Genomic DNA, 19,995 nt, shown 5'->3' on the forward strand with positions numbered 1-19,995 from the left:
TCCAAGACGTTCAGGTTAAATTTTATTCCAAATGTATTGCGTGTATATTAAAACAACAAACGTCGAAAATTAACGAGCGAAACAACAATACTTAAACAATCATTAGTGTTTTATGAAGTCACAGTGATTAAAAAATAAGCGATAATATTAAAAGTAATGTTATTCTGCTTATTTTACACTGGTCGCCACAGCGGATGACACGCAGTGGCGTCCCCCATCTACAAATAAGATCTGTCCGGTGATAAATGATGCGTCATCGGACGCTAAAAACGCCACAGCTTGAGCAATGTCCATCGGAAGTCCAACTCGACCAATCGGGTGCTTTGATTTCTGGATCTCTAAAAACTGAAAAAAAATGATATTTATTTAAGTTTATTCATTTATTACCTCATTGCGTCTGTTAGAAGAAAATTTGCCTTGTAAATATGATTTGTTATTCATTATGAACCTTTTGGTAAATCCGGTCATCTTGATACGGAGAGTGATCGTGTCTGACCAATTTACTCACAACAGTACCAGGACTGCAAACAACAAGAATATATGTGATATATTTAAGTGATAATATTTCAACGATGCTTTTAAGTAAGCAATTCGCATTTGTTAATTAACTTACTTCACAGCATTCACGCGGACGCCATACGGTGCCAATTCTGTAAACAAAAAGTGTGAACACGTATGTCTATTGCTGGGATTTTTGTTTGTTTGTTTTTTTTTTTTTTTTGTTGATATTTTTCTTAGCATCATAACTTACAGTAGAGATTTTATTCATTTCTAAACTAATCTTATTGTTAACAATTTCGAATTTTATTTTAAATAACACTGAAAGTAAAAAAAAGAATAAATAATACGTACTGTACATATTTTGAGCTTGGTCTTCAAATCTTATTACGAATGATTCGAATTGTTATTAAAATTAGTCTTGTTGTTTTTATGGTTCTTTTATATCATTAAAATATATACACCGGAAAACCCTTTTCATCGTGTTTCTTTTATATGCAACGTCAACATAAATTACGTTACCTCGATTCAAGACATAAATTCAGTGAACCCGACAGGTAACATCTTCCTCAGGCGTGTACATAATTTTAAAGGGTGAACATTACAAATATCTAGAATATTCTTTAACCTTGACATCATTGTGGATAATAGGTTTGTAAAATAATACCATTTTACATAGGCCTACATCAATATTGCCAAAATTTCAGTTTAAATTTTGGCCTCGTTAAAGACCCAATCAGTAGTATTTTTGTTGGGTATATGCTGATGAATGGTAAAAACGATTTATAAAACGCATCTAATATGTACATGAACCAACTCTTTATACTAGCTTACATTGGTTCTACCTGTTGAACACGTGTATTAAGTAAGTAGAAGTTACCAATAGGTATTGTTTTACTAATCTAAATATCGAGAAAAAAAATTTAATTTCTTTTACAGATCCATTTATAATTATCGTAATTTGAATTTAAAATTTTGTTGCACAAAGATTTATTTCAATGAATCTATTGCATATTTTAATGTGTTATACTGCCAAACAGATATGAAATTAAAATTAACATACCCAAAGATAGACATTGTGTAAACATGTCCATGGCTGCTTTACTCATACAATAAACTGTCACCTCCGCCATCTGTAAATCATTTTTAAGTAAAGCTTTTTAGACCTCAGAATTCAATGTCTTCAAAGAAGCTGGTTATTCGCTCCAAAACAAACAACTGAACATAATGTGTAATTTCAAAGTCATTTATTTTAAAGGGGCATGGTCACGATTTTGGTAAAATTCTATGTTTACAATTTATAATGCTTTAGGAATGCATTTCTAATGATCAAATGAAATTTGAGAGTCAGTCGCAGTTATATGCAAGATACAGAGGTCACAATTCATTGTCATGTAAACAAGGCTCATACCCTGTTTGTTTGTTTTTTTTTTAAAAAGGTTCAAATTACCAGTAAAAAAAATTATTTGTCTATCTTCTTATTTATTTTAAGCGTAGAAAAACAGTTCCTAAGGTTTAACACAATCACTTTAGGCTAAAACAGGAATTTTCACCTCAACATTCAATTTGTAAACAGAAGCTTTGTTTACGCAGCAAAGAATTGTAAGCTCTGTAATTTGCTTATAACTCAACGAATGACATTCTAATTTTGGTTACCTATTGAAAATGCCTTACAGAAGCATTGTTAACATTAAAATCAGAAAGGTAATTTCGGACCGAAATCATGACCATGTCCCATTAAAATGACGAAAAAAAAATCTGACCAGTTACAAACAATACTGGGAGGCCGCTCATTTACAACAACTCTTAATTCTCTGTACAAAATATATAATTACAACATGCCATAAATACAATGTAGTGGCCTCCAAGTTGTTTACTTTTAAACATATGTGAAAAAAGGTGGCCAAAAATTAAATTTGTCTATACATCAAAACAACGAATGATTTATAAATGTACAGAGTCAATTAATTTTTGAAATAACTTACCGGCTTTGGCCCACAAATACTCGAAGTATTCACAATGTTTCCTAAAAAAAAATAAGATTCAACAAAAATTGATATTAATATAAGAAAATAAAGTATACAGAGTATAGATGCAATAAAACTAAAAGGAACACACAATATAATCTTTTCTCAAAAGAACAAGAGATTTAAAACCTTTAAGTTGATTATTTTACGATATAGAAAGTGTTTCATTGGTAGATATCCAGCTAGTATAAATTCTGAGCCGTCCAGTATCGTTTATCAACCGGTGTCAAAGTCATGCAAGTTGACACAATAACAATATAATGTCTTGAATTAGTAATTGCGGCATATGATTCAAATTCTTAAATTACGCCCAACGCAATAATTTCTTTTAAAAATTGATCTGGCGCAGCAGGTTTGAAAATTATCCACCGGTGTGACAAAGCATAAAAATATGCTGATAAATATTGAATGAGATGATAAAGTAAAAATATGCGTAAAATTTATATTTATTGTAACAAAGTTATCGATATCTATGCTGTATGAGGTATAAGACGCGCTAAGTCTACTAGAATATTCAAAACAAAGAAAATATATTTTAGATTTAAAAAAAAAAAAAAAGGCGTACGGTGAGCTACTATGTGCAAAGGACTCTTGGTCCTTTTATTTTTTTTATACATTTCAAGAAAGAAGAATATGAGCTATCTGAATACATTGATAACGTCAGCGTACCTTGTCTTACTCTAGCTTCTTGCTCAACATCGAAGCTCTCTTCTGCAAACAAAGATCATTGCTAACTACTTCGCTATTAATGCTCTGATTTGATGAAGAAAGTGACTTTTCCCTATACGTGATGGACTTGTGAAATCTTCTACTGTGTGGGGCTTTGCAGAGACATAGAGCTTCAAGGGACATTGTCATTTAAGCTATATCATGAATATCCTATCAATATCTTTAGATTCCTTCAGGTGTGGAATGGCGTCCTTAGTCAGAAAGAAGTGACACTTTGTGTTGGTGTCCATCAGGGAGTCGTAATGTCCCCCTGTGGTATCAGTGGTTTTAGCGTAGTGCATTATTCCGGCATTATTTACCTAGACAAGATCAATATGTTGTACAACAGCCTTCTATATAATTACAAATTTGTGAACAGAAATATATACATTTCATTTATTGTTTTTAAAATAAATTCCTTTCTGGTCAAACCGATTAAACTATTTTTTTATTCGATAGGTAGTACTTTGTAATATTTAATAAATTTGTAATTTCTTTTTAAAAAGTATGTTAGTAAATTTAAGCCGATTTAAACCAGTTTGGTAATATAAAACTACCAAGACATCCAAACGTTTGAATTTTTCTATTGTATTTCTCAACAGTTCCTTCCTAAATTCTGCAGATGTAAGATCCCCATCTTGAACTAGTATCTGCAATGAAAAACAACAACACAATATATAATATTTTTTTGGTGGACCAGCAAATACCCAGGTACTCTGAAAATTCAATTACATTCGCACCTGCTCTTCCTTCGCACCCTGTTGCTGACACAGACTGGCCACACGAACCAGTTCCTCTCTATCTTTTCCATTCAAAGAAAGTTGCGCCCCCAATGCCGCGAAATGCAGAGCTATCCCTTTACCAATACCACCACAGGCACCTAAATAAATTTATCAACTTTAGATAAGCTAACATTTAAAATCTTACAGCTAAATGTAATATGGTTTCATACTTAGGTAAACCGATTGCTAAAATGATTGAATTGTCAACAGAAGGGAAAAATTAGATTTGTTTGTATAAGATCCAACTTGAAATATAATGTATTTGATGATGTAGGTGTACAAAACACAGATAGCTTACCTGTAATTAGGGCTACCTTCTGCTTGATATTCGGCATTTTTGTTGGTTTCCAAAAGTCCCATCGCTTTATATCTTATTTCAACTTGTTGCACACGGCTGCATGGGGTCCGGATGGGGACTGCAGTTTTTGTTGCAGATTGTTGTTAGATTTATTCATTCTTATTGCAAAATTTTTATCTCAACTTTCAACACGGATAGAAGAGGTACAGTTGGGGTTGGTACCATTTAGTTTGCAATTAATATATTCTATTTTCTCTACAGTATTAACCATCGTCTTTTAATGGGTGTTTTTTTTTTGCCCTTGTTTGTTTTTCGTCACTGTAAAACTGTTCTAAAAACATTTATTCCATTCCTGTATTTGTAGACATCGTTTACTGTAAGTACCGCAGCTTATTTTGATGTCAACAAGTTACTACATGTAGTATGTCGAAGTTTAATTTGGTTGTTTCGCTCTAGTTATTTTTCTGACCTAAGTATTTTTCATTAACTATTATATACGAAATAAAGCTGTACATGCAAATATACAAATATTTACTATGCCTTTTTGGTTACAAAGGCAAGATATTTTATTATCACAACACATTCCACTGCAGTATTATTTGGCAAAAAATCGGGTCAACATAACAAACAAATAATCATGCAATATGCAAACGTGCTTGTGTGTAAAAATCAATAAGACAATTATAAAACCGCGTTCATCATTCTTTAAAAAAAGCTTTAATTTATCTTCAACCCTTGATGCTTTGTTTTACATAATGATCAGATGAATAAATGCATTTGCTATTACATAAAATCTTTCTTTTTAAATCTCTATTTACGCAAGACCTTGATTTAAATGTACTTTAAATTGGCACGATAAAGAATTTAAAAACATACCGTACATAACCTTTTAAACAATATTCATTTATAATTTTTAATTGTAATACAATTACAAGGCTGGAAAGTCTAGAAACTCTCGGTCAAAACAACCTTAAAAAATTCAAAATTCGATTTTTGTTTTTGCCATTATAACTACTAGTGAAAAACAATTCTGGTCTCTTAAATATCTCCCTGTATACTATCTAGTAATTTTTTATTTTATTTTTTTTGGGGGGGGGGGTCAAAATATCTTCAATTACTGAGGCAACGCGTGAACATTTAGCCTTTTTAAGAATGGGCTAGTTCAATATGTAGTTTTAATCAAGATAAAACAAGTAACAATATAGACAAGTAACCCATTTTCTTTATTTCACACTGGTTGCCACAGCGGATGACACGCAATGGCGCCCCCCATCTACAAATAAGATCTGTCCCGTGATAAATGATGCGTCATCTGACGCTAAAAACGCTACAGCTTGAGCAATGTCCGCCGGAAGTCCAACTCGACCAATCGGGTGCTTTGATTTCTGGATCTCTAAAAACTGAAGAAATTTTGCAAGCATTATCTCTATTTCCCTCTCGTTTCAGTTATTTATAAAAACTGGCCATGGTAGAGATTCCTTCAATTTAAAATCAATTTTAATACATTACCTGTTGGTATTTTCCTTCGTCCTGATACGCGGAGTGATCTCGTCTGGCTATTTTACTTACGACCGTACCAGGACTATAGAAAATCAATTGATTTGTATACACAATAAACTTGTTAATTGAAAAAAATATCGATATAATCTTTATATTATTCATCTACACTTACTTCACTGCATTCACTCGGACACCAAATGGAGCCAGTTCTGTAAAAGATTGTATAGACATGTGGATATAAAGTAAAATTTTCAGGTCAAAAGTAGCATTTGTATTATGACTAATATGCACGAAAGTTTCGAGTATCCTACATGTATGTTTGTATATTTTATCCTATATTGCCTGTATTCTTAAAGTCAAATATGGGTATGTTTATTCAAATGTTTCGGGCTTTACAAGATTTGATCACGTGGCCAACCAATTTCATATCACGGTGAACATTTGAACTTGCTGTTGATTTATTAAATGAATGATATACCTAAAGATAGGCACTGTGTAAACATATCAAGGGCTGCTTTACTCATACAATACACGGCTACCTCCGCCATCTGTAAATAATTCATGAGTTTAAAACAATAGATTGGATATTATACACTTTTTAAAAAGTCTGCATCATTTAGATTTAGATATTATATAATAACCTACCGGCTTTGGGCCACAGATACTAGATATATTTACAATGTTGCCTAAAATTAAAAATATACATATATAAAAAAAAACGGGTCCATAAAAACAACAAAATCTTAGATATGTTAAAAAATCAAAGAAGATTCTCAATCAGAAAAAGATGTTTAAGAGTAAAAATTTGAATTAAAAAGTACTTCTTTTTCCTTTTCCTTTTTCCTTTTCTAGATAAAAATTTCAATCAATTATACAATGACAATTCTTCGGCGTAAAATATAAACAACGTTTAACATCTACAAACAATTTCAACCAACATTTTGTAATGATATGTTCATTGATTTACGCATCCTGAAAATTGACCGCTTACAAACATTTATGATACCACATCACTGTTTTTAGATACCTTTTGACTCCTTCAGATATGGAACAGCGTCCTTAGACAGGAAGAAGTGACTCTTTGTGTTAGTTTCCATCATTGAGTCATATTGTTCTTCTGTGGTTTCAGTGGTTTTAGCATAGTACATTGTTCCAGCATTATTCACCTAGGTAAAATAAGCAAAATTTTGGGGGACAGTGTTTGTTTTTTGCAGCCATTTCAGCAATACGAAGCCGTGGATATTTTTTTTGAACTATTTTATAAAAATAGTAGTTTATCGTGTTACGATATATTCGCTGAAAAACGTTATTACCTACATGTATTTTTCCAACCCACCCCGAACGTTAAATTTCAATTTTTAGTTTCATTCAATTGTACTTACCTACCTAATTATCATATAACAATTTCATTAATATGGTTATACGTTGAGTTGGTTGCTGTGTGGTATATATCGCGAGGTTAAAGTATGATATCACAGTTTGACAACAATTGTTTTTATCCAATATAATATATTTAAAAAATCTTTAAAGTGTTAACAATTAAAAACATTCCATGTATCCATTTATTATTAAAGGGTAATGTTTCCAGAATTTTTTTCAAATTAAAAAACATACCAATACATCTAATCGTTTGAATTTTTCTATGGTATTCAACAACAGTTTCTTTCTAAACTCTGCAGATGTTAGATCCCCATCTTGAATTAATATCTGGAAGGAAAATGATAAAAACATCATTATTATTGTTCATATTCTATGATATATACATTGTATTTGAACAAGATGATCTATGTTGAGTACACTCGTACCTGCTCCTCCTTCGCGCCCTGTTGCTGACATAGAGTAGACACACGCGACAGTTCCTCTCTATTTCGTCCACTAAGTGAAAGCTGGGCACCCAAGGATGCAAAATGGAGAGCTATACCTTCCCCAATTCCAGCACTGGTGCCTATTAATAAATAGTTGAAACACTAATTTCACACATACATGTACATTTACATCTTTCAGGCCAAGATTATAACTATTTTAAAATCTCTATTCTAGAGCCTTAAAGCTACACTGTTTTGAAATCTAATTCGTGCACTTTGATCCGCCCCCTATTACACAATACAAACTGTTCATACACGACCTAACCTAGTACGTGAATGCAAAGTACGTTTAAAAACTTCGTCTACAAAAGGAGGGTTAGAGCTACAATGCACTTTCATCTGAAATGTCTATAAAGCAGACAAAAAATACGGCCTTACGCTTACCCGTGATCAGAACTACTTTCCGTTCGAAGTTCGGCATGTCTGTTATTTATCAAAGGGAAATCACTCTCATTCTTTTCGCCTCTCAAACAGTGTTTTTCTTTTTTCAGAGTAATTTTTCTCTCATCAATTCACTAAATATATTAAACAGTTACACTACACTGGGTAAATGTCATTTCCAAATGGCTGAATGATTTTAGTAATGTTACAGACCAGGCTGAAGCTAGCAGCCACTAACAGCAGCCACTAAGCCCGTAGAAGCTAGCAGCCAATAAGGAAATTCATCAAAGGACTGAGAGTACTCGAACAGAAAAATTATATTTCACCTAATTATCGACATATTTTAATTAATATCAAAATGATTAATGCTCAATATTTGTACGAGCATTGCCGACTTCCAAAGCAGTAAAGCTCGCCTGGATAAGAGTTATAAATGCTTCTATGTTGGATAGAAATGAAATACGTCTATACGGGTCATAAGTTATGAAAATAATGTTATCCTAAGTGTAGACTTATTGATACAAATAGAAAAACTATATGCATCGTATTGAGTGATATGCAAGCGTATTGTGATATAAAAGAAATGATAAATTAAAGTAAATTAAAAGGCACAAAACGATACAAATACAATAAAAACTCAAAGCCAACTCAGTGTGGCAAGATAATTTGTTTACATCGACGTTGAACATGTGCGTGTTTAAAAATTTATCCTCGGGCCTTTTTACTCCCCCGGAAACAACATCAATCAAAAATTAAAAAGACATCGTATTATTACGAATATGAGACAGTAGAACACCCAGCATTGTGGTTTTATTCTCATAAGTAAATTATTATATGTCGCAGTCAAAAACAGCGAAAATCATCAGGTGAAATTGGGATTATTTTGTATCGGCCATGTTTTGACGTGAACCTTCGAATACAACATTGACAATGAAAAGGGTCGGGTTAGCTCACCCGAACTTTGTCATATTTTAGCATTTCACAATGATATAGGGGTTAAAAGTGGCCCATTATCTTCCTTATCTTTGAAGTGTGCATCAAACGAATAACAGGGTAGTGTAGGGGGCATATGGGGCTGATATTTCCCGGTCTCAGATTTGGGCTGTAGGGGTACCACCAAGTGGCTCCCAGGGGTTCTGGCTCATTTCAGGGATTTGTATCTCACTTGAGATTGGCCACAGGAACTTGCAAACACTTGGATTAAGTAGAGAACCTCAAGAGGTATTCATAATAAGCGTTAGAGGGCACCTATGACCCCTACAAGGGTTCGGTTAGCTCACCCGAACTTTGTCATATTTTAGCATTTCACAATGATATAGGGGTTAAAAGTGGCCCATTATCTTCCTTATCTTTGAAGTGTGCATCAAACGAATAACAGGGTAGTGTAGGGGGCATATGGGGCTGATATTTCCCGGTCTCAGATTTGGGCTGTAGGGGTACCACCAAGTGGCTCCCAGGGGTTCTGGCTCATTTCAGGGATTTGTATCTCACTTGAGATTGGCCACAGGAACTTGCAAACACTTGGATTAAGTAGAGAACCTCAAGAGGTATTCATAATAAGCGTTAGAGGGCACCTATGACCCCTACAAGGGTTCGGTTAGCTCACCCGAACTTTGTCATATTTTAGCATTTCACAATGATATAGGGGTTAAAAGTGGCCCATTATCTTCCTTATCTTTGAAGTGTGCATCAAACGAATAACAGGGTAGTGTAGGGGGCATATGGGGCTGATATTTCCCGGTCTCAGATTTGGGCTGTAGGGGTACCACCAAGTGGCTCCCAGGGGTTCTGGCTCATTTCAGGGATTTGTATCTCACTTGAGATTGGCCACAGGAACTTGCAAACACTTGGATTAAGTAGAGAACCTCAAGAGGTATTCATAATAAGCGTTAGAGGGCACCTATGACCCCTACAAGGGTTCGGTTAGCTCACCCGAACTTTGTCATATTTTAGCATTTCACAATGATATAGGGGTTAAAAGTGGCCCATTATCTTCCTTATCTTTGAAGTGTGCATCAAACGAATAACAGGGTAGTGTAGGGGGCATATGGGGCTGATATTTCCCGGTCTCAGATTTGGGCTGTAGGGGTACCACCAAGTGGCTCCCAGGGGTTCTGGCTCATTTCAGGGATTTGTATCTCACTTGAGATTGGCCACAGGAACTTGCAAACACTTGGATTAAGTAGAGAACCTCAAGAGGTATTCATAATAAGCGTTAGAGGGCACCTATGACCCCTACAAGGGTTCGGTTAGCTCACCCGAACTTTGTCATATTTTAGCATTTCACAATGATATAGGGGTTAAAAGTGGCCCATTATCTTCCTTATCTTTGAAGTGTGCATCAAACGAATAACAGGGTAGTGTAGGGGGCATATGGGGCTGATATTTCCCGGTCTCAGATTTGGGCTGTAGGGGTACCACCAAGTGGCTCCCAGGGGTTCTGGCTCATTTCAGGGATTTGTATCTCACTTGAGATTGGCCACAGGAACTTGCAAACACTTGGATTAAGTAGAGAACCTCAAGAGGTATTCATAATAAGCGTTAGAGGGCACCTATGACCCCTACAAGGGTTCGGTTAGCTCACCCGAACTTTGTCATATTTTAGCATTTCACAATGATATAGGGGTTAAAAGTGGCCCATTATCTTCCTTATCTTTGAAGTGTGCATCAAACGAATAACAGGGTAGTGTAGGGGGCATATGGGGCTGATATTTCCCGGTCTCAGATTTGGGCTGTAGGGGTACCACCAAGTGGCTCCCAGGGGTTCTGGCTCATTTCAGGGATTTGTATCTCACTTGAGATTGGCCACAGGAACTTGCAAACACTTGGATTAAGTAGAGAACCTCAAGAGGTATTCATAATAAGCGTTAGAGGGCACCTATGACCCCTACAAGGGTTCGGTTAGCTCACCCGAACTTTGTCATATTTTAGCATTTCACAATGATATAGGGGTTAAAAGTGGCCCATTATCTTCCTTATCTTTGAAGTGTGCATCAAACGAATAACAGGGTAGTGTAGGGGGCATATGGGGCTGATATTTCCCGGTCTCAGATTTGGGCTGTAGGGGTACCACCAAGTGGCTCCCAGGGGTTCTGGCTCATTTCAGGGATTTGTATCTCACTTGAGATTGGCCACAGGAACTTGCAAACACTTGGATTAAGTAGAGAACCTCAAGAGGTATTCATAATAAGCGTTAGAGGGCACCTATGACCCCTACAAGGGTTCGGTTAGCTCACCCGAACTTTGTCATATTTTAGCATTTCACAATGATATAGGGGTTAAAAGTGGCCCATTATCTTCCTTATCTTTGAAGTGTGCATCAAACGAATAACAGGGTAGTGTAGGGGGCATATGGGGCTGATATTTCCCGGTCTCAGATTTGGGCTGTAGGGGTACCACCAAGTGGCTCCCAGGGGTTCTGGCTCATTTCAGGGATTTGTATCTCACTTGAGATTGGCCACAGGAACTTGCAAACACTTGGATTAAGTAGAGAACCTCAAGAGGTATTCATAATAAGCGTTAGAGGGCACCTATGACCCCTACAAGGGTTCGGTTAGCTCACCCGAACTTTGTCATATTTTAGCATTTCACAATGATATAGGGGTTAAAAGTGGCCCATTATCTTCCTTATCTTTGAAGTGTGCATCAAACGAATAACAGGGTAGTGTAGGGGGCATATGGGGCTGATATTTCCCGGTCTCAGATTTGGGCTGTAGGGGTACCACCAAGTGGCTCCCAGGGGTTCTGGCTCATTTCAGGGATTTGTATCTCACTTGAGATTGGCCACAGGAACTTGCAAACACTTGGATTAAGTAGAGAACCTCAAGAGGTATTCATAATAAGCGTTAGAGGGCACCTATGACCCCTACAAGGGTTCGGTTAGCTCACCCGAACTTTGTCATATTTTAGCATTTCACAATGATATAGGGGTTAAAAGTGGCCCATTATCTTCCTTATCTTTGAAGTGTGCATCAAACGAATAACAGGGTAGTGTAGGGGGCATATGGGGCTGATATTTCCCGGTCTCAGATTTGGGCTGTAGGGGTACCACCAAGTGGCTCCCAGGGGTTCTGGCTCATTTCAGGGATTTGTATCTCACTTGAGATTGGCCACAGGAACTTGCAAACACTTGGATTAAGTAGAGAACCTCAAGAGGTATTCATAATAAGCGTTAGAGGGCACCTATGACCCCTACAAGGGTTCGGTTAGCTCACCCGAACTTTGTCATATTTTAGCATTTCACAATGATATAGGGGTTAAAAGTGGCCCATTATCTTCCTTATCTTTGAAGTGTGCATCAAACGAATAACAGGGTAGTGTAGGGGGCATATGGGGCTGATATTTCCCGGTCTCAGATTTGGGCTGTAGGGGTACCACCAAGTGGCTCCCAGGGGTTCTGGCTCATTTCAGGGATTTGTATCTCACTTGAGATTGGCCACAGGAACTTGCAAACACTTGGATTAAGTAGAGAACCTCAAGAGGTATTCATAATAAGCGTTAGAGGGCACCTATGACCCCTACAAGGGTTCGGTTAGCTCACCCGAACTTTGTCATATTTTAGCATTTCACAATGATATAGGGGTTAAAAGTGGCCCATTATCTTCCTTATCTTTGAAGTGTGCATCAAACGAATAACAGGGTAGTGTAGGGGGCATATGGGGCTGATATTTCCCGGTCTCAGATTTGGGCTGTAGGGGTACCACCAAGTGGCTCCCAGGGGTTCTGGCTCATTTCAGGGATTTGTATCTCACTTGAGATTGGCCACAGGAACTTGCAAACACTTGGATTAAGTAGAGAACCTCAAGAGGTATTCATAATAAGCGTTAGAGGGCACCTATGACCCCTACAAGGGTTCGGTTAGCTCACCCGAACTTTGTCATATTTTAGCATTTCACAATGATATAGGGGTTAAAAGTGGCCCATTATCTTCCTTATCTTTGAAGTGTGCATCAAACGAATAACAGGGTAGTGTAGGGGGCATATGGGGCTGATATTTCCCGGTCTCAGATTTGGGCTGTAGGGGTACCACCAAGTGGCTCCCAGGGGTTCTGGCTCATTTCAGGGATTTGTATCTCACTTGAGATTGGCCACAGGAACTTGCAAACACTTGGATTAAGTAGAGAACCTCAAGAGGTATTCATAATAAGCGTTAGAGGGCACCTATGACCCCTACAAGGGTTCGGTTAGCTCACCCGAACTTTGTCATATTTTAGCATTTCACAATGATATAGGGGTTAAAAGTGGCCCATTATCTTCCTTATCTTTGAAGTGTGCATCAAACGAATAACAGGGTAGTGTAGGGGGCATATGGGGCTGATATTTCCCGGTCTCAGATTTGGGCTGTAGGGGTACCACCAAGTGGCTCCCAGGGGTTCTGGCTCATTTCAGGGATTTGTATCTCACTTGAGATTGGCCACAGGAACTTGCAAACACTTGGATTAAGTAGAGAACCTCAAGAGGTATTCATAATAAGCGTTAGAGGGCACCTATGACCCCTACAAGGGTTCGGTTAGCTCACCCGAACTTTGTCATATTTTAGCATTTCACAATGATATAGGGGTTAAAAGTGGCCCATTATCTTCCTTATCTTTGAAGTGTGCATCAAACGAATAACAGGGTAGTGTAGGGGGCATATGGGGCTGATATTTCCCGGTCTCAGATTTGGGCTGTAGGGGTACCACCAAGTGGCTCCCAGGGGTTCTGGCTCATTTCAGGGATTTGTATCTCACTTGAGATTGGCCACAGGAACTTGCAAACACTTGGATTAAGTAGAGAACCTCAAGAGGTATTCATAATAAGCGTTAGAGGGCACCTATGACCCCTACAAGGGTTCGGTTAGCTCACCCGAACTTTGTCATATTTTAGCATTTCACAATGATATAGGGGTTAAAAGTGGCCCATTATCTTCCTTATCTTTGAAGTGTGCATCAAACGAATAACAGGGTAGTGTAGGGGGCATATGGGGCTGATATTTCCCGGTCTCAGATTTGGGCTGTAGGGGTACCACCAAGTGGCTCCCAGGGGTTCTGGCTCATTTCAGGGATTTGTATCTCACTTGAGATTGGCCACAGGAACTTGCAAACACTTGGATTAAGTAGAGAACCTCAAGAGGTATTCATAATAAGCGTTAGAGGGCACCTATGACCCCTACAAGGGTTCGGTTAGCTCACCCGAACTTTGTCATATTTTAGCATTTCACAATGATATAGGGGTTAAAAGTGGCCCATTATCTTCCTTATCTTTGAAGTGTGCATCAAACGAATAACAGGGTAGTGTAGGGGGCATATGGGGCTGATATTTCCCGGTCTCAGATTTGGGCTGTAGGGGTACCACCAAGTGGCTCCCAGGGGTTCTGGCTCATTTCAGGGATTTGTATCTCACTTGAGATTGGCCACAGGAACTTGCAAACACTTGGATTAAGTAGAGAACCTCAAGAGGTATTCATAATAAGCGTTAGAGGGCACCTATGACCCCTACAAGGGTTCGGTTAGCTCACCCGAACTTTGTCATATTTTAGCATTTCACAATGATATAGGGGTTAAAAGTGGCCCATTATCTTCCTTATCTTTGAAGTGTGCATCAAACGAATAACAGGGTAGTGTAGGGGGCATATGGGGCTGATATTTCCCGGTCTCAGATTTGGGCTGTAGGGGTACCACCAAGTGGCTCCCAGGGGTTCTGGCTCATTTCAGGGATTTGTATCTCACTTGAGATTGGCCACAGGAACTTGCAAACACTTGGATTAAGTAGAGAACCTCAAGAGGTATTCATAATAAGCGTTAGAGGGCACCTATGACCCCTACAAGGGTTCGGTTAGCTCACCCGAACTTTGTCATATTTTAGCATTTCACAATGATATAGGGGTTAAAAGTGGCCCATTATCTTCCTTATCTTTGAAGTGTGCATCAAACGAATAACAGGGTAGTGTAGGGGGCATATGGGGCTGATATTTCCCGGTCTCAGATTTGGGCTGTAGGGGTACCACCAAGTGGCTCCCAGGGGTTCTGGCTCATTTCAGGGATTTGTATCTCACTTGAGATTGGCCACAGGAACTTGCAAACACTTGGATTAAGTAGAGAACCTCAAGAGGTATTCATAATAAGCGTTAGAGGGCACCTATGACCCCTACAAGGGTTCGGTTAGCTCACCCGAACTTTGTCATATTTTAGCATTTCACAATGATATAGGGGTTAAAAGTGGCCCATTATCTTCCTTATCTTTGAAGTGTGCATCAAACGAATAACAGGGTAGTGTAGGGGGCATATGGGGCTGATATTTCCCGGTCTCAGATTTGGGCTGTAGGGGTACCACCAAGTGGCTCCCAGGGGTTCTGGCTCATTTCAGGGATTTGTATCTCACTTGAGATTGGCCACAGGAACTTGCAAACACTTGGATTAAGTAGAGAACCTCAAGAGGTATTCATAATAAGCGTTAGAGGGCACCTATGACCCCTACAAGGGTTCGGTTAGCTCACCCGAACTTTGTCATATTTTAGCATTTCACAATGATATAGGGGTTAAAAGTGGCCCATTATCTTCCTTATCTTTGAAGTGTGCATCAAACGAATAACAGGGTAGTGTAGGGGGCATATGGGGCTGATATTTCCCGGTCTCAGATTTGGGCTGTAGGGGTACCACCAAGTGGCTCCCAGGGGTTCTGGCTCATTTCAGGGATTTGTATCTCACTTGAGATTGGCCACAGGAACTTGCAAACACTTGGATTAAGTAGAGAACCTCAAGAGGTATTCATAATAAGCGTTAGAGGGCACCTATGACCCCTACAAGGGTTCGGTTAGCTCACCCGAACTTTGTCATATTTTAGCATTTCACAATGATATAGGGGTTAAAAGTGGCCCATTATCTTCCTTATCTTTGAAGTGTGCATCAAACGAATAACAGGGTAGTGTAGGGGGCATATGGGGCTGATATTTCCCGGTCTCAGATTTGGGCTGTAGGGGTACCACCAAGTGGCTCCCAGGGGTTCTGGCTCATTTCAGGGATTTGTATCTCACTTGAGATTGGCCACAGGAACTTGCAAACACTTGGATTAAGTAGAGAACCTCAAGAGGTATTCATAATAAGCGTTAGAGGGCACCTATGACCCCTACAAGGGTTCGGTTAGCTCACCCGAACTTTGTCATATTTTAGCATTTCACAATGATATAGGGGTTAAAAGTGGCCCATTATCTTCCTTATCTTTGAAGTGTGCATCAAACGAATAACAGGGTAGTGTAGGGGGCATATGGGGCTGATATTTCCCGGTCTCAGATTTGGGCTGTAGGGGTACCACCAAGTGGCTCCCAGGGGTTCTGGCTCATTTCAGGGATTTGTATCTCACTTGAGATTGGCCACAGGAACTTGCAAACACTTGGATTAAGTAGAGAACCTCAAGAGGTATTCATAATAAGCGTTAGAGGGCACCTATGACCCCTACAAGGGTTCGGTTAGCTCACCCGAACTTTGTCATATTTTAGCATTTCACAATGATATAGGGGTTAAAAGTGGCCCATTATCTTCCTTATCTTTGAAGTGTGCATCAAACGAATAACAGGGTAGTGTAGGGGGCATATGGGGCTGATATTTCCCGGTCTCAGATTTGGGCTGTAGGGGTACCACCAAGTGGCTCCCAGGGGTTCTGGCTCATTTCAGGGATTTGTATCTCACTTGAGATTGGCCACAGGAACTTGCAAACACTTGGATTAAGTAGAGAACCTCAAGAGGTATTCATAATAAGCGTTAGAGGGCACCTATGACCCCTACAAGGGTTCGGTTAGCTCACCCGAACTTTGTCATATTTTAGCATTTCACAATGATATAGGGGTTAAAAGTGGCCCATTATCTTCCTTATCTTTGAAGTGTGCATCAAACGAATAACAGGGTAGTGTAGGGGGCATATGGGGCTGATATTTCCCGGTCTCAGATTTGGGCTGTAGGGGTACCACCAAGTGGCTCCCAGGGGTTCTGGCTCATTTCAGGGATTTGTATCTCACTTGAGATTGGCCACAGGAACTTGCAAACACTTGGATTAAGTAGAGAACCTCAAGAGGTATTCATAATAAGCGTTAGAGGGCACCTATGACCCCTACAAGGGTTCGGTTAGCTCACCCGAACTTTGTCATATTTTAGCATTTCACAATGATATAGGGGTTAAAAGTGGCCCATTATCTTCCTTATCTTTGAAGTGTGCATCAAACGAATAACAGGGTAGTGTAGGGGGCATATGGGGCTGATATTTCCCGGTCTCAGATTTGGGCTGTAGGGGTACCACCAAGTGGCTCCCAGGGGTTCTGGCTCATTTCAGGGATTTGTATCTCACTTGAGATTGGCCACAGGAACTTGCAAACACTTGGATTAAGTAGAGAACCTCAAGAGGTATTCATAATAAGCGTTAGAGGGCACCTATGACCCCTACAAGGGTTCGGTTAGCTCACCCGAACTTTGTCATATTTTAGCATTTCACAATGATATAGGGGTTAAAAGTGGCCCATTATCTTCCTTATCTTTGAAGTGTGCATCAAACGAATAACAGGGTAGTGTAGGGGGCATATGGGGCTGATATTTCCCGGTCTCAGATTTGGGCTGTAGGGGTACCACCAAGTGGCTCCCAGGGGTTCTGGCTCATTTCAGGGATTTGTATCTCACTTGAGATTGGCCACAGGAACTTGCAAACACTTGGATTAAGTAGAGAACCTCAAGAGGTATTCATAATAAGCGTTAGAGGGCACCTATGACCCCTACAAGGGTTCGGTTAGCTCACCCGAACTTTGTCATATTTTAGCATTTCACAATGATATAGGGGTTAAAAGTGGCCCATTATCTTCCTTATCTTTGAAGTGTGCATCAAACGAATAACAGGGTAGTGTAGGGGGCATATGGGGCTGATATTTCCCGGTCTCAGATTTGGGCTGTAGGGGTACCACCAAGTGGCTCCCAGGGGTTCTGGCTCATTTCAGGGATTTGTATCTCACTTGAGATTGGCCACAGGAACTTGCAAACACTTGGATTAAGTAGAGAACCTCAAGAGGTATTCATAATAAGCGTTAGAGGGCACCTATGACCCCTACAAGGGTTCGGTTAGCTCACCCGAACTTTGTCATATTTTAGCATTTCACAATGATATAGGGGTTAAAAGTGGCCCATTATCTTCCTTATCTTTGAAGTGTGCATCAAACGAATAACAGGGTAGTGTAGGGGGCATATGGGGCTGATATTTCCCGGTCTCAGATTTGGGCTGTAGGGGTACCACCAAGTGGCTCCCAGGGGTTCTGGCTCATTTCAGGGATTTGTATCTCACTTGAGATTGGCCACAGGAACTTGCAAACACTTGGATTAAGTAGAGAACCTCAAGAGGTATTCATGATAAGCGTTAGAGGGCACCTATGACCCCTACAAGGGTTCGGTTAGCTCACCCGAACTTTGTCATATTTTAGCATTTCACAATGATATAGGGGTTAAAAGTGGCCCATTATCTTCCTTATCTTTGAAGTGTGCATCAAACGAATAACAGGGTAGTGTAGGGGGCATATGGGGCTGATATTTCCCGGTCTCAGATTTGGGCTGTAGGGGTACCACCAAGTGGCTCCCAGGGGTTCTGGCTCATTTCAGGGATTTGTATCTCACTTGAGATTGGCCACAGGAACTTGCAAACACTTGGATTAAGTAGAGAACCTCAAGAGGTATTCATGATAAGCGTTAGAGGGCACCTATGACCCCTACAAGGGTTCGGTTAGCTCACCCGAACTTTGTCATATTTTAGCATTTCACAATGATATAGGGGTTAAAAGTGGCCCATTATCTTCCTTATCTTTGAAGTGTGCATCAAACGAATAACAGGGTAGTGTAGGGGGCATATGGGGCTGATATTTCCCGGTCTCAGATTTGGGCTGTAGGGGTACCACCAAGTGGCTCCCAGGGGTTCTGGCTCATTTCAGGGATTTGTATCTCACTTGAGATTGGCCACAGGAACTTGCAAACACTTGGATTAAGTAGAGAACCTCAAGAGGTATTCATGATAAGCGTTAGAGGGCACCTATGACCCCTACAAGGGTTCGGTTAGCTCACCCGAACTTTGTCATATTTTAGCATTTCACAATGATATAGGGGTTAAAAGTGGCCCATTATCTTCCTTATCTTTGAAGTGTGCATCAAACGAATAACAGGGTAGTGTAGGGGGCATATGGGGCTGATATTTCCCGGTCTCAGATTTGGGCTGTAGGGGTACCACCAAGTGGCTCCCAGGGGTTCTGGCTCATTTCAGGGATTTGTATCTCACTTGAGATTGGCCACAGGAACTTGCAAACACTTGGATTAAGTAGAGAACCTCAAGAGGTATTCATAATAAGCGTTAGAGGGCACCTATGACCCCTACAAGGGTTCGGTTAGCTCACCCGAACTTTGTCATATTTTAGCATTTCACAATGATATAGGGGTTAAAAGTGGCCCATTATCTTCCTTATCTTTGAAGTGTGCATCAAACGAATAACAGGGTAGTGTAGGGGGCATATGGGGCTGATATTTCCCGGTCTCAGATTTGGGCTGTAGGGGTACCACCAAGTGGCTCCCAGGGGTTCTGGCTCATTTCAGGGATTTGTATCTCACTTGAGATTGGCCACAGGAACTTGCAAACACTTGGATTAAGTAGAGAACCTCAAGAGGTATTCATGATAAGCGTTAGAGGGCACCTATGACCCCTACAAGGGTTCGGTTAGCTCACCCGAACTTTGTCATATTTTAGCATTTCAGAATGATATAGGATTTAAAAGTGGCCCATTATCTTCCTTATCTTTGAAGTGTGCATCAAACGAATAACAGGGTAGTGTAGGGGGCATATGGGGCTGATATTTCCCGGTCTCAGATTTGGGCTGTAGGGGTACCACCAAGTGGCTCCCAGGGGTTCTGGCTCATTTCAGGGATTTGTATCTCACTTGAGATTGGCCA

At 39.5% G+C, this 19,995-nt stretch overlaps 1 protein-coding gene across 1 annotated transcript in view; it reads right to left on the minus strand.

The window, feature by feature from the left end:
• The window catches only part of LOC105330984 (cadherin EGF LAG seven-pass G-type receptor 2), a 49,372-nt gene continuing 29,377 nt past the window's right edge, over positions 1–19,995 (minus strand). The window contains exons 15-22 of the mRNA XM_066077198.1: positions 7,619–7,758; positions 7,428–7,520; positions 6,841–6,979; positions 6,459–6,499; positions 6,292–6,361; positions 5,986–6,022; positions 5,823–5,895; positions 1–345 (exon numbers count right to left, since the gene is read on the minus strand). Coding sequence (XP_065933270.1) covers positions 169–345; positions 5,823–5,895; positions 5,986–6,022; positions 6,292–6,361; positions 6,459–6,499; positions 6,841–6,979; positions 7,428–7,520; positions 7,619–7,758 — 770 coding nt within the window. The 3' untranslated portion in view covers positions 1–168. The remainder of the gene's footprint in view (positions 346–5,822; positions 5,896–5,985; positions 6,023–6,291; positions 6,362–6,458; positions 6,500–6,840; positions 6,980–7,427; positions 7,521–7,618; positions 7,759–19,995) is intronic.

This window comes from Magallana gigas, chromosome 2, assembly GCF_963853765.1.
Source record: "Magallana gigas chromosome 2, xbMagGiga1.1, whole genome shotgun sequence".
NCBI lineage: Eukaryota > Metazoa > Mollusca > Bivalvia > Ostreida > Ostreidae > Magallana > Magallana gigas.